Here is a 15,706-nt window from a genome sequence, read left to right on the forward strand (position 1 = left end):
TTTATTTAAAACCAATAATATTAAAAATTGTTTATTAAAACAAAATGATAGATATATATTTTTATTTCAATATTTATAAATATAAATTAATATAAAATGTTTCAAGATAAACAAAATTCATGAAAATACTGATTAACCGACCATGAGTGAATATAAGACTAAAATGATAAAAAATATTATAGTATATAGTAAATAATAATTGTAAAGAAATATCCTGCAGTTATTTAGAAGGATAATGTAAGAGGGTAGGATCGAAACTGCGATCCCCGCCCCCAACTTACCAACCGTCTTAATATTTGGTATATTATTGAGATAGGATCCATTTAGATACGCTGGTAAATTACACACTGAGATTTTGATATAATTTATATTAAGCATCTTGAATCTATATTATATATACTCTATAAGTGACTTCTAAATTTATTTTATTTTATTTACAATGTATGATATATATTTTTACATAGATTTGAAACGAAATATAAAATAAATTTAGAAAAATGTCTAAAAATATTTTCCATAAAAAAAAAAGACTATGTTCTATACATCACCACTTTGAAAGCGAGAGATAAGATTGAAAGAAAAATTTAGTTATTAGACAAAAATAAATAATTTTCATGTAATTACTAGCTTAAATATTTCATCATCAAATTTTTTGAAATCAAATAAAATTGAGTCACAATTATTCCTACAATATTGGAAATACGATTAGCTGATACATTTTAAAAATAGTTGTGTGAAAGAAATAAATATTTTTTTTCTAAGCACTAAATTTTTTTATATAAACTAAAATTTGAATGAGTCCGTCTATTACAAAATTATTACGATAAAAATTTTTTAACTTAAAATAAAAGATAAAAAATAGTAAAAAAAAATATTATAATATTTTTATAAAAAATCAAAAAATCGTAGGAATACTGAGAGGAAGGAAGGAAGGAAGGAAGGAATGGAAAGAAAGAAAGAAAGAAAGAAAGAAAGAAAGAAAGAAAGAAAGAAAGAAAGAAAGAAAGAAAGAAAGAAAGAAAGAAAGAAAGAAAGAAAGAAAGAAAGAAAGAAAGAAAGAAAGAAAGAAAGAAAGAAAGAAAGAAAGAAAGAAAGAAAGAAAGAAAGAAAGAAAGAAAGAAAGAAAGAAAGAAAGAAAGAAAGAAAGAAAGAAAGAAAGAAAGAAAGAAAGAAAGAAAGAAAGAAAGAAAGAAAGAAAGAAAGAAAGAAAGAAAGAAAGAAAGAAAGAAAGAAAGAAAGAAAGAAAGAAAGAAAGAAAGAAAGAAAGAAAGAAAGAATAAAGGGTCAAAAAAATCTAATGTACAGAAGAAATTATCCATAATAGTGAAAAAATATTTAAAACTATTCTTATAGTGTTAACTATTTATTTTATTTTTTAAAAAAAAGTTATAATTAGACAACTGATTAAAAAAAATTTTGAATAATTAATTTTATTTTTTGTAATTTAGTAGTACGTTCACTTATAAACTCTTTTTTAATTAAAATATCAGTTTTTAAATTTCATTTTTTATAAAAATATAATTAAGCGTTCGAAAATAAAACCTTGATTATTAAATATATTATAAATATTTTATAGATATTATGCCCTCGCCAAACTACTATAAACATGCTACATTTGGTGAAATATTAAATATTCTAATCCTCTAATCTAAGAAATATGTTTTGAAAATTTACAAACAATAGTGCAATAGCCGCTCAAAATGTTTTAACCACTTTACCCTGATGCTTAACCATTTTCGGGAATGGGGTAAAATGGTAAAATTAGCGCATTTAACGTTAATCATATCCCCTAAGGTATTAGAGGTAGAGAGCTATGCATTTTTATCTTGTAGGTAAGGGATTTGGCTACATATATTACAGCTATTATTTTATCTTTTTTTTTTGCTTCAAAATTTTATGATAAAAATACATAATAATACCAATTGTGTTTGTGTTATCACAGTCTCCACTATAACCCAATGTAATTACATATCCATTTGAATAACAATATATCAATAAATCATCCGAAATGAGGGGTTTATATAAGGCAAAGATAATATTGCTATTATTTATCGATATCAAATTTGATTTGACCTTCGTGTGTGTGCGACTGAAGCTTTTCAGAAAATATTTTTATTCACTTTCATTCAATGTCCTTGTCCTATATTTCCTGTAAAAAAAAATATTTAAATCTCTTAAACCCGATAGTCTTGATAGAGTGATGGGTTAATTTTAAAAATTATTTTGTTGAATATGATACCCTTGCCTAGATATTTATTTTGGAAAAAAGTTTACCCTCCCCACACCTCTTCACGACATAAACCAGATGTCATAGAGTTAATGATTAATTATAAAATCTTAATTTTGCATTCTTTTTAAATATGGACTAAATCAAGGCTTATAACGACAACCATAATTTATATTTATTATAAAACCTCTTTTCTCAATTATTACCTAGTTTTCGGGCTTATGGAGACTAAATAATATATCTATTTTATTCATTTATTTTTTTGTATCACGAAATGAAAAAAGAAATATAATTATGTAGTAAAAATGTTTTATAAATATACCACACCCTTACAATAAAAAAAAAATATTTATAATATAGCTAATTATAATAAATTTTGATTAATAAGCATATTCCTAATATTCCTAATATTCAGATAAATGTAATAATTATTGTATGTCCAAACACGTAATATTCCAAGTAGAATACTCAATCACGTTTATCATGTCTTCTCTATTCTCTGATAAGCGACGTTCTTTCTTACATACTACGCTATAAAGTGTAAGATCAATTTCATTTTTGAAAATATTAAGGGTCATATCATTGTGATAAATTATTAGGGTGAAGTTAGAACCGTTTTGTTTAATAATTGCCTTAAATATTAGTTTATAAAATAGTATTAAAAGAAAAATGAATATAATTTTAAGATTAGTTACATATTTAAAAAAAAATAGGTAATTGATTCTTATTAATAATTTTATATAATTGAATAAATAATGCATGTTCATTACAGACTGATGATATCCTAGGTAAATTAAATAATCTAAGCCATTATTGATGTCTACAAGCACTAACGAGCAAATAGCAGATTTATAGGTGTTGACTTTTATTACCATCTTAATTTTATTTTTAATAATTTGGTATACAAATAAATGTCAAAAATGATGTATTTATAATGCTATAATTTTTTCACCATCTTAGAATGTTTTATTTGGCACTTTGTAAAAATAATTTAAAATCTTATTTTGGGAACTGTGTTATATAATATTGGAATATAAAGAATGTCTTACTCAACTCACGGGATATGTGAAATTTGACTAGCGATTAGTGAATCCAAATATTTAGAAATGTAGCTTAGTGGTAAAAAAAAAAAATTCATTAATATTTCCCCTAATAGCTCTTTTTCTTTGGATCATTAGCTTACTAAATTTAGATAAGATTTTTTTTTATATTATATTATCTGTGATAGGTTTTGTATGACCTTTGCAGTTGATGAAATATAAAAATTATCCCAGTAGTTTAAAGCTAGCGTCATATCTTCAAGCGGTATATCGAACATTGTTATACTGTAAGTAGATTGGTTCGCAAAATATTTATTAGTAGATGTGTATATTATATCTATAAATCGATGGAAGGGATGGTGCAAACTATCGTAAAGAAACAAGGGTAGATTTCTAAAAATTAAAAATATGTTCCTTGTTAGTTGATATTAATATTATATTTATTATATTTAACTTCATAAAAATTTTCGAATTTCCTTTGGAGATAATCAAATTGTAAACTCCGTCAAATAAAACGTATTGTGAAATATTCTCTTTGTCTATATACAATGCTAATCAGTTATTATAAATAACAATTGATTATTATAATATAATAAGATAGATTTTTTTTAAAAAAAAAATTTTACTTTTTCCGAAGATGGATTTAAATTTAGCTAACCTAGAGCCTGAAGATAAAATTATACAATATTTAATATAAATTCAAAATATCTTACTTGACTCATTTATCTTGCAATTATGTAGTATGACGTTAACATTGGGTCTGGACGGCGGGATTGAACTAATATTATCGTTGAACATTTTGAAATTTAAGGCTATTAATTTCATGGGCGGTAATCTCAGCGAACCTCTTTTAATTATGTATGATTCGTGAATTTCGTAAACTTCAAAGAATCTCTCGTGCGGTTGCATAAATCGTAACTACAATATGTTTCTATCAATAAAAATTTTCATGTTCAAAAGATTTTGATACTTACACTTGTATCAGCATCGTTAGCATAGCTATAACTGTTTATATTATAAATATCGACATCCGCTGAATCGGATGACATTCCATATGTTGAGTTTGAATTGATGTCTTTATCGGCGAGGACAGACCATAATTGTGTGGGATCCGTATCTATGTAATACTATGTATCATAAAATGCAATACTTTTAACGTAGTTATTGAAAGTAACGAGATATAGCGGTAGCGATACATTTTTATAGACGCAATAGCTAAAAGGCTCTACTTATTTACCCATTTATAAAATTTTAATTAATATTATAAAATGATGAATTTATAGTATGAATTAAAATAAAACTAAATTTGCGCGAATGTTTTAACCTCTTGAATTTATTTCATCATTTAAAACTTGAGATCATAAAATTAGAAAGAAATACAATAATAGCTAGCTAATTTGTTAATTGGTTGAGATATGTGGTTTTCTCAACAATAAAAGCCAAACTCCATACAAAATGGGAACATATCGTGTTTCAAGTTTTTATATGTTATTTTGTATATATAATCACGAATAAATAAAAAATAATATTGATGATTAATATTTGAGATGACCATTTCAAAGCTTATTCCTGTTCTCCAGTTGAGAGATTATTTATTTCCCGAAGGAGGTTTTAATGTATATTTAATAATATTTTGTTTGTGTTTAATTGATGTTAATATTTCTAATTTTAAATTAAGATTCCATTTACGATAAACAAAAATAATATATATAATCGGAACTGCGATATTTTATTTAAACTAAGCAGCTATTTAAATTGTATCACTATAGGTAAAATAAAAAAGTATCCCTATTTTTAAAAGAGTTAAAATTATTTGTAACATGTCATATATGTATATTTTTATATATTTTATTACCGTGGCGTTAAAGGTAGTAGTAATTAATCTTAGTTCATTTGAGTACACTTCATCAAGGTAGTATTTGTACAAAGAATTTGAGGAATCAATCATAAGCTTTTGTGGCATCTCCCAAATGACTAAACCATCCACCAATTTCGTAGCATTACTAAGATAACTTAATTTTTTATAAAATAAGACTTATAAATATAGGTTTAATAAAAAAAATTATACACCTAAATTAAACCTTTTTAAATTAGAATGTGAACTATATAGTATTTATGCACCTATTTAAAATCTACTTTTAATTTCATAAATAATAATTCAACAATTTATAAATTAAATGTTAGCCTTCCATTTTTATGGAACTATTCTATAAATTTAAATATATGTAAAACATAACCTATGTTCCAGCAACATATCACAAAGTAAATCCTGAACAAAATATTATCTGCTAGCATAAAACTTTATGAAAATATGACAGAAATCAAATTTAGAGATCTGCAAAATTAGGCCCGGCCCGGCCCGGCCTGAACTGGCTTCGGGCCGGGCTCGGGCATAATTTTATTTAAAATAATCGGGTTCGGGCCGGGCCGGATCGAATACTTTTATAAAAATATTCAGGCCGGTTCGGGTCGGACCTTGGAATTTTTTTTAAATATATCTAAATTTATTAATTTTATATTGAATTTTTTTATGTAAAATAAAAATATTTGATTTTATTTATTGAAACTAGACGACACATAACATAAGTCTTTTATTTCGAGTAATTATGAAAATTAATTTCTATATTTTAATAATTTCAGGCCGGGCCGGACCGATAAATTTTTTTAAAAAATTCGGGTTCGGGCCGGGTCGCAAACTTTATAAAATATTTCGGGCCGGGCCGGGCTTGATAAACTAGGCCCGATGCTGATCACTAATCAAAATTACTATTCTATTTGATTTCCACCAAAAAAATTAATAAAATCTAAAGTATACTTAGATGAGTTGAAGTGTTGATTGAAGGGATAATGAATTGTGTATTGACATAGGTCTACTGCAATATAACATATATATTTGTGATATATTTAGAATTTAAATTTTTTTTTTTAAACCTGTAGAAAATGTTACCTTTACCACAGAAATTATCCATAATGATAGAATTGTGTAATTTAGATTTTTAAAGAGTAACATGTAGAAGAAAAAAAATTAATTAATATTTTAATTAAATTTTTAAACTGATCAATAAAGATGTTTAGTGAAATTAATTATTTTTTATTATTTTATATGTAGTTCGTTCACTTTAAACCATTTGATTATAATTAGTTATGATTTGTGTATATATATATATGCTGAGGTGTTAATCAATTATTAATTTGTAAATACTAATCTAAAATATATAACATTAGAAGCATGAAAAGATAAAACTGTATTATTACTCTTTATAATATCATTTACTTATCATAAAATATATTCATTATAAATACTAATTTTGGTTAATTCGTAATATTTGTATCGAATAAAACATTAAAATTAAAAGTTATTTTTTTAAAAATCTATAATAATAATTTTCTATGATTGAAATCAAAATATGTTACTGTAATAATAATACATTATAAATGAGTGAATAGGTTATATTGATATAAATTAATTATAAATTTAATGGAAAAATCAATTTAATCCATACAGAAATTAGTATTTGAGAAAAAAAAATTTTTTATGAGAAAAATAGGTAGATATATATTTTAATTTTACGAAGGAAAAAAATATTATAAACAAGGAAGGGACGGAGAACAAGATCTACTCATATGAGATTGAGAATGTCATATTTAAGCGAATGGCCACTGCAAAGCTTAATTCTTGGTTTGACAGCTCGAAGTCAAGACTTTTAAAGGGAATGGTATCTAGGTATTCATATCCAGAACCTTGGTTGAGAGAGACTAATATGGCGTGATCTTCAGATAGCAGGGTTAAAAAAAGGTATTCATTGGAATCCTTTTTCTTATGGGAGGCTGGAGGTTGAATTCATATCAGGCTGAGGCTTTTCATATTATATAATCTTCGTCAAGCAGCGCATCTGGGATAGATAATCAGTTATCATGTTGGAGCTTCCAAACTGGTCAAGATAAAACCACTGATTGATAAAATTATGGGTGATCGTAACGCTATACTTCTCCAAAGCAGGGGAGAGGGCTTGATGCCACGAATTGAAATAGTTAGTTTTCCCATAATGTTTTTTATTAAGGATTTATATTATAGGTTCAGGGTGTTTAAAAATAACCGTGGACCTCAAAGCATAAAGGATCTTAAGTATTTTGTAGAAATTTTTAATTAAAAATATAGATTTATTTTTGTGAAGCTGTATGAGTAGCTCCATATTGTTTAAATTATTAGAAGTCGCCTGAAAAAAGGCTTCTGCTACTAAATAACTTCCAACTGGTGAGCCTAGATGTGTTAGTTCCTCGGCCATAACCTCTATAAAGGGATAACAGTTTGGAAATTGGAAGGTAAGCTGACAGATATCTGTTTTGGGGGCTACCAAGTTTAGGCTATTTTAAGGGTTGTATTTAATTTTATTTTGCAAATATTACAAAATTATGCGTAATTCAATTATTCATTATCAATGTTGTTAACGCTACTCTCAAAAAATATCGCGTTATATCTACAACTACTTTTCCAAAAAAAAAGTAACTTCACTTAGTGATCAGCTATTTTGGAAAAAAAAATAATGCGATTTTTTAAATGTAACATAGCTATTTTAGTAGCCACTTAAAAAAATGTGTCTATCTCTTAAGGGCTAATAAATAAAATATTGCAGCCCCTATTATATATTTTTTTTTTATAGTTGTAGATGAAATCTTTATTAAAATTTAATATATAAATAACACATAATAAAATAATTTTTGCAAAAAAATAATTAATTAATATATTTTAAGAGCAGATGGCTCTCAAAGTTTACCATAGGGCATATTTTATGTCACCAAAAAACATCTTTTGCTAGACTGAATGATCACTAACTGGAGAACTGGGTGGTATCAAGGTTAATTGTATTTCATGAAAGGGGGGGGGTTTAAAAAAAGAGAGCTCTTTATAGAAATCTGATATGGATGATCTCGAAGTTATTTATTATTATAATAAACATTATTTCATATCATTATTTTTCATTATCCTCATTGTGGATTTATCATCAAAATATGTGGAAGAACACGAAATGTCCTCATTTTATTAGGTGATATATATTTTTTTTTAATGTTGAGATTCTGGAGACGAAAAAAATGATGAAACATAAAAGGTCCTGAGTAGTGTTGTTAAACGGCTCGTTTATAGCCGATTTTTGAAAACGACTAACTAAATATTTTATCCAGAAAAATATTATGCAAGCCTGAAGATTTTGCTCATAGAAGGAACAAAGGTCTAGACATATATTTTAGAAATCTCTAGACTTAGGCACTATTATTCTGGCTAAAACATTGAGTTAACCGTTTATCAACACTAGTCCTGAGCTAATCTAAGAATTAATTTATCGTTCTTTATCCTGTTCGACTCCACGTTTCAACCAAGTCTAGTTTTCGTTAAAAAAAAATGGTAGGAGCATAAAGATGCCATCTATATCTATTTCAAATTTTAAATAAATGAATGTAGGAAGTGAAAGATTTAAAATAAATTTAATTTTTCAAAATATGTGAATTTTATTCATTTAAAAATTATAAATCAAAAAATAATCCCTTTTCAAATTCGTATTTCTTAACAATTAAATTGAAAGTTAAAATTTTTTATATCTCTAAGTTAAGTCCCCTTTCCCATTTTGTTTCCCCTCCCCCTATAAATATAAATTTAAACTTCTACACCCATTCCCATTAGAATAAAAAGTTTAAACTGAGGGTTCCCAATCAAAAACAAAACGGGACCCTAAGGACACATGGTTAACGTGGTAATATCAGTCACCCTTCAAAGATACTATCCCCCCCCCCCTTCTTCTCCTATTTCTTTTACATTTAGCATTAAAATCCCCTTTACATATCCCAGCTCTCACCACAATTAATAATTTATCTTTTAATGATGCATCACCTTGTACATTCAATGAGTTACCATCACCCTCCTTCTCCGATGAATTTACAGGAGGATTCAAATTCAAAAGTTCTTATATTTGGATTTTTTTTTTTTTCGAGGAGTTTTTTTTTTTTATTTCTTCCCATTTTTAAAATCTTCTGGGTTTTTAATACCTCCATTTTATCGATTGATATCTTCTTTCTTTTTTTAATTTGTATGAAATTCTAAAGGTGATAATATGCTAATTTTGCTTTTCCCTGTAATCTGGGTCTAGAATAGAATCACGGTCTCCTCGCCGGGGTGTAAAAACTAACTAGGGGTTGATGTCGAAAGGGCATCAGATTGTAAAAAACCTTGCCACAAAATTTCCTAATGATTTAATGAGAGGGAAAACTGGCCAACATGTAAATCGTGGTTTAAACGGAGGAGAAGAAGAAGGAATACGTTGCTTATCCCGTTTTATATCAATTTTAAAAAGTGAAATATTGGGAACTTTGTAGCAGACGGGTAAAAAAGTGCCCTCCCCCCAATGGCAAATTTTCCTGTTTTCGTAAATATCATTTTAAAGCTAATAAAAATCCACTACCCCCCTATCCCTCCCCCCACCTACACAGCCCTCACCCCCAATAAAATGATTATCGAAAGTTCATAAAGCACAAAATTATTGTTATAAAAATTAGCCCAAGGCCTACAATAGTTGGACATAAGGATCTCCAATTAAATTTATACCTAATAATGCACTTACCCCCACTTAACAAAATCTCTGATTCTCCCATGTTTCGTAGTGTAGGCAATAATATTTTATTATAAATGGTAATTAGGGGCAGAGTTGGGCAGTACCGCGAATACTTGTATCTAAGATACAAGATACAAGATCCTTTTTTATCTTGTACTCAGTATCTTATTGACATTTTTAATAAGATACTAGTATCTGTATCTAAGATCCTTTATTTTGAAAAGAATCTTGTATCTTTTTCATTTTCTTTAAACAGATACAGATTCTTTTTAATATTCATGTTTAAAACATTTACATATCACAACACAATGTAACTTTATTTTCTTCGTGAAATCTTGTATTATTTTCTTTATCCTGCTATATTTTATATAATGATAACCAAAATTAGTTGGAAATTTTACAGGTACAAAGAAGATTAAAAACAACACCAAAACTAAATAAGAAAAGGATATATTTTATATGTAATGTTTTTTAATTTGTAGAATGTTTAACATTTATAGTAGTCAATGGAGATAGGTTCTCCTGAGTCAAATCTGAATCTTAAAATTCTAGATGAAAAATTTTATATAGTAATTCATGTGAAAAAGGACAGGGTGCAAGCCGAACGTCAAAATTACACAAGTAAAAAAGTTATTAAAGATTGAACATACTCCTCACAAACTTTGTTAAACATATTAAAGTATAATATACATTTTTTAAAATACTTAAATCCTTCTTAGATAATTGTTATTAAAATTTTTTATAGAAGATAGTTGATTATCAAATTAAAATCATTTTGAATATATATATTTTTTAGGGGTGTACCTATACTACTTTTTAGAGGTCCACCCGATCCGATATTCCCGATATATCTAATTTTGTATTCTGTAAAGATAACAATGGTTTTAATTTTTAATATACTTTTTATTAGTATAACATCTATAATTTAACTGTACCATAACTTATGTCATATAAATATATTTATAATGATCAGTTATAATTTATATTCAATTCAATTACAATTCTAAAAGTATATAAAATATTTTTATTGTTAAATCACTTTTATATAATAAGTAATAACATTAATCTACATACATATTAAATAATAAACAATTAAATTATGCAATTAGAAATAAATATTTAAAATAATATTTAGCATTAATATAGGGAAGATTTCTTTTTAGAAATACCAATATTTCCGATTTATCAGAGGTCAGCTTGCGGCGATAGTACCTGTCAATATCACCAGCTTCACTAAAAACAGATTCTGTAGTGATTATCGCACACTTTTATGAACAGAATGCGCAAAAAAATAACAATATGATAGAATGTTTATTAATTAATTATTATTACTAAAAAAATATACATAATAATGGATTTCGATTTTATTTATAAAAATAAATGATTATAGATATAACTATTTTTTTTTTCATTTTATAACATTTTATTTTTGTTAAAGAAGCCATTTTTATATCGGATCAAATTTTATAATATTGACCTATAATCGATATTTTAAAATGGGTTTAAATATCGGCCCGATCCGATCCGATAAAAATATCGGCATATCCCTAATATATTTTATATTTAATTATTTTAGCAAGTTCTATTTAAGCTACAATTGATATATAATATTAGATAATTTTAAAAGGCTCTTAATAAAATAATTATAATAAGGTAGAATTTAACTTTATTAGTTACTTTTATTTATTTATGATATGAGTAAAATTACATTACTTTATTTACAAAATTTAATCAATTTAAAATGCATTAAAGAAAATTGTTATGTATTAAATAATTAAATAATATAATGTTGTACATTATTTTCATACTTTTTATATATAATTAATGATTTTGCAAGAAATATTTAGAAAAAATTTGAAAAAAGATTTAAAAGATATTTATATATATGATATTACAAAAGCAAGAATTAATAAGTAATATTAGAAAATAAAACTAATTTAAAAAATACATAAGTATCACAAACAAGTAATGATAAATACTTATTAAAGATAATGAATAAAATAAAACTAGTATATTTTTTTAGAGATGCCATTTATCCATATACTCCGAATATAAGCTATATTTAAAACAACACAGAAAATAACCTGCAAATTCTCTAATTTAGTAAAAGATACAATATCTTTTATCTTTTTGATATTTGAAAAGATACTAGTATCTGTATCTAAGATTTATTTTTTTAAAAAGAATCTGTATCTGTATCTAGATTCTTTTTCCGGAGGACCTGCCCATCTCTGATTAGGGGCTACGATGCGACATGCGATTAAAATAAAAACATTTAATATATTAATTAAAAAAATTTTTACTTGTAAATTATGCATATTTATTATTTTATACCCACTATATAAAAAAAATATATATATAAATGGTGTAATTTTTAGTCAAATATTTCTTTATGTTCCCCACCCCGAACCTTTATATAGGTTCGGTTCTCATCACTGTTATCAATTGGCTAATATTTTTTTTTCATAAAAAGATGAAGTCACTACTTAAAAATGGTAGCAGACTGCTTTTAATAGAGCCACTTTAATTAAGAGCATCGTTTATTTAAAATATATTCATAATTTTAATATATAGCATGTATATAATTTCGTAAACAATTGCAATTGAATTTTAAATTGTACATATTTGTGGATAAATTTTAAAACAAAAACGTGGTAAATGAGTTTTTCCTTCTATATATATTTTTCAAAATATAATATAATTTGTAAGTTTTTTTTCCTTATAAAATTTTTCCATCACGCTTTCGTTTCTGACTAGTGAATTCTATTTCATCTAGAGCGGTTATTTTTAATGGTCTTATAGATATCTCTTCCAAAAAGAAACGATAAAAAATAAACTTATAACATTTTGAATCGAAGTTTCAGGAAAAATAATTCTTAAATCTTGTACCCCGCCCCCTCCCAATGATTTAATGGGAAAATCAAAGAGATAAAGAATTGAGTATTGTCTACAGTCTTAGCTGTCAGTTTCGGAAGTATACTGTATTTAGTATCGGTGTCAACTTGCATCAACGTGGGTATGTTCAAGACAGGATCGGGTGCCTAGACACTCCTCCAACCTTCAGCTTCTGCTAAACGCGATTTTATCGTGAAAATTTCTGTTTATACTTTTAAACTGGCTTCCTTGTAGTGTTGTTAAATGGCCAAATTAATATTTTAGACAAAATAATATTATGTAAGCCTCGAGATTTGGCAAATATATGTCCATACCCTTACTGCCATCTATTGAACAAAATCAAAATCTCCAGACCACACATTTTAGTGAATCATACATACCCAAATTTATGACACATGTGTTGATTTTTTTTAAAAAAAAATTAACAATTAATCATTTTGTAAAATCATAAAATAAACTGTTAATCATGTATTTTCTCCTTTATTTTCACTTATTCTTTGAAACAATTTACAATGTTATTTAATTGAAATTTAAAAAAAAATCTATATTAAGTCTAGAAAATAAAAAAATTCAAATTCTGAGCCATAATGGGGCTTAAAATTTTACCTTTGTTTCAGTTCTTTTAAATTTAATATTGTATAACAAATAATTTGAGATTGGTAAAGAAGAATATGGCCACATTGTACTTTGAAAGCTCATATTTCCAGATTAGTGGAGATGTGCAAGGGCTTTAAAAAAAAATATGGGACATAATTATGGTTTTATTAAATCAAGAAAAATGTTTAAGTAATAATCTTTGAAAAATAAATTTTTTTTTGACACATTTTATAGAATTCTGGGTTTCCAGGAAATGATTTATGAGACTGTCCAAATCTTTTTTTTTTTTTATAAAATACAAGAATTTTGACAAATAATTTAACAAAAAATTTGAATAAATTGATTAGAATTATTGAATGTTAGAATTTTAAACCAGTCTCAGCCAGTTTGGTATCCAGCAAACTGTGTGGGAATTTGAGCTAAAAGAAGTAAATTTTTTTTTAGTGTCAGCATGACTGGGCAGGTCATCAATAACAAATTAGGACTGAATCTACCTCTACTAAGGATATATTTAAGACAAAATTTTGAAGTTTTAAGTATTTTTTAAATTTGTATACTATATAGATTTACAAAGTCCAACCCATTTTTGCTGTTAAGAACTTTTGCACAAATAACAGCTACCAGACCCATTAATTTTTTTTACTAATTTTTTGGCTATTACATCTTTAATATCTAATGTCCCCTCAATGTCAAATAAAGCTATTATAAATCTCCTCTAAGTTTCTATTTCTTTCTGCAACACAAATTTTATAATTATATGTTTGATATCTGTATTGTTTAGATCATATTATAAATAATTTGTTTGATTTTTTATGAATTTACTGTATTATTTATATATTTCATTTTTTAGTTAGACAGGTATAGGATTGAAATTCAAAATTCTAAGTTGGCCCATTATATTTTGTAAGGCCCTGCCTGATTTAATAGGTATAATTTATCTTGTCTGGCCCAAATATAATATTTGTCATGGAATTATATATATAATTGTAAAACATATTCTTAATAAAAGAAAGTTATTGAAAATGGATTTGTGTTTTAATTTAGTTATAAATAATATTATTTTTAAATTCCATTTGATTTATATATCTTGTTATATAAATTTTATTCAAAATCATATATGAATTGTTTAAATATTGTTAATTCATGAATTATATAATTTCTTTCTTAATATAACACATTTTTATATTAGGTAACAAATTTTCTTCCCCATTCCATATATTCCTTAAAAATTTTAATAATTATTTATTAATATTTAATAATATACTTGAAATAATGAAGTTGTTTTTGTGAGGTTATATCAGGTACAGCTAAAAAAAATATTTTTATAAAATTTAAATATTGCTTTCTGAGTATTATATTACCTAAACCTCCACCTTCAAATTCATTCATCTCAGAGTTTTTAGTAAGGGTTATTGCTGTTTCTCTTGGAACATGTCTCCTACCTTTTCTATCTTTATTAATGGTATTAATTATGTGTATCTGATCTAATTCATCATCAAATCTATTAATATAACTAAAATGTGTAATGTAAAATAAGTAAGAGATCCTTACTAATTAGCAATTATTTGCCTCAATTCATCTACCGAATAAAATGTTTTATCAATATCTGTAGAAGTTATATGATTTTTAAACCACAATAATTTTTTAATCATTAAATTAGTTTTTTCATTTCTTTGTCGGTGAGATTTTGATGCCTTTTTATAATGACTCGCTTCACCGAGAAGCTTTTGAGCTTTACGGCTTTTGGGGTGAACAATTTTAATCTTTTGATTTTTTTTTGCAATAATTTTTGTTTTGGTTTTTGTCTAAAAATATAATAAATATTCATTCACATGTTATATTTAAGTACCATTTTTGAATGAGTGATATATATGTATGGTCAATATTTAAATTCATTTATTTAATTTGTATTTAATAAATTTAAAAAAAATCTATTTCAAAATTTCATTTATATAATTAACTTTAATAGAATTCTTTTTGCTTTTGGGTAAATGGGTAAAATCAGATTTTCATACACAATGTTGAAATTTCAGGAAACATATTTTTTTAATGTATACTTAAACGAATAAATAAGAAACCCAAATAAATGAAAATAATATTGTTAAATTAAATCAATTATCCTTAATTACTTACCAATTAGTGATTCACTGAAATAGATAATATATTTGATATAAATGGTGAGATTCCAATAGAAAAATCATAAGAATATAAAGTAAAAATTGAAATAAAGCAAAGTCTATAGTGCTTTGCGTTATCTGCAATTATGAAATTCTCTACTCCAATTGATGGTAACTAAATTCCTATTATTGAGTTCCGAATAAACCATTTAATTTATAATATTTTTT

At 25.5% G+C, this 15,706-nt stretch overlaps 1 protein-coding gene across 1 annotated transcript; it reads right to left on the reverse strand.

Moving 5' to 3' along the window:
• Window positions 1-14,454: 14,454 nt before the first annotated feature.
• Window positions 14,455-15,262, reverse strand: LOC135927193 (translation machinery-associated protein 16-like). Its single transcript, XM_065463145.1, has 5 exons — window positions 15,211-15,262; window positions 14,913-15,166; window positions 14,723-14,874; window positions 14,626-14,668; window positions 14,455-14,582 (listed from the first exon to the last, which is right to left on the reverse strand). The coding sequence occupies exons 1-5, from the start codon at window positions 15,211-15,213 to the stop codon at window positions 14,510-14,512; spliced, it is 525 nt and encodes a 174-aa protein (XP_065319217.1). The 5' UTR covers window positions 15,214-15,262; the 3' UTR covers window positions 14,455-14,509.
• Between the last annotated feature and the right edge of the window lie 444 nt (window positions 15,263-15,706).

This window comes from Gordionus sp. m RMFG-2023, chromosome 3 (genome assembly GCF_954871325.1).
Source record: "Gordionus sp. m RMFG-2023 chromosome 3, tfGorSpeb1-WG-v2, whole genome shotgun sequence".
In the NCBI taxonomy this organism is placed as follows: Eukaryota; Metazoa; Nematomorpha; class Gordioida; order Chordodea; family Parachordodidae; genus Gordionus; species Gordionus sp. m RMFG-2023.

What these genes read in the sequence shown, in the direction of transcription:
- LOC135927193 (XM_065463145.1), bottom strand. An exon ending in AGGCAAATAATTGCTAATTA is followed by an intron (nt 14,875 to 14,912) that starts GTAAGGATCTCT and finishes TACACATTTTAG; the next exon opens with TTATATTAATAGATTTGATG. An exon ending in ATTTGAAGGTGGAGGTTTAG is followed by an intron (nt 14,669 to 14,722) that starts GTAATATAATAC and finishes TATTTTTTTTAG; the next exon opens with CTGTACCTGATATAACCTCA.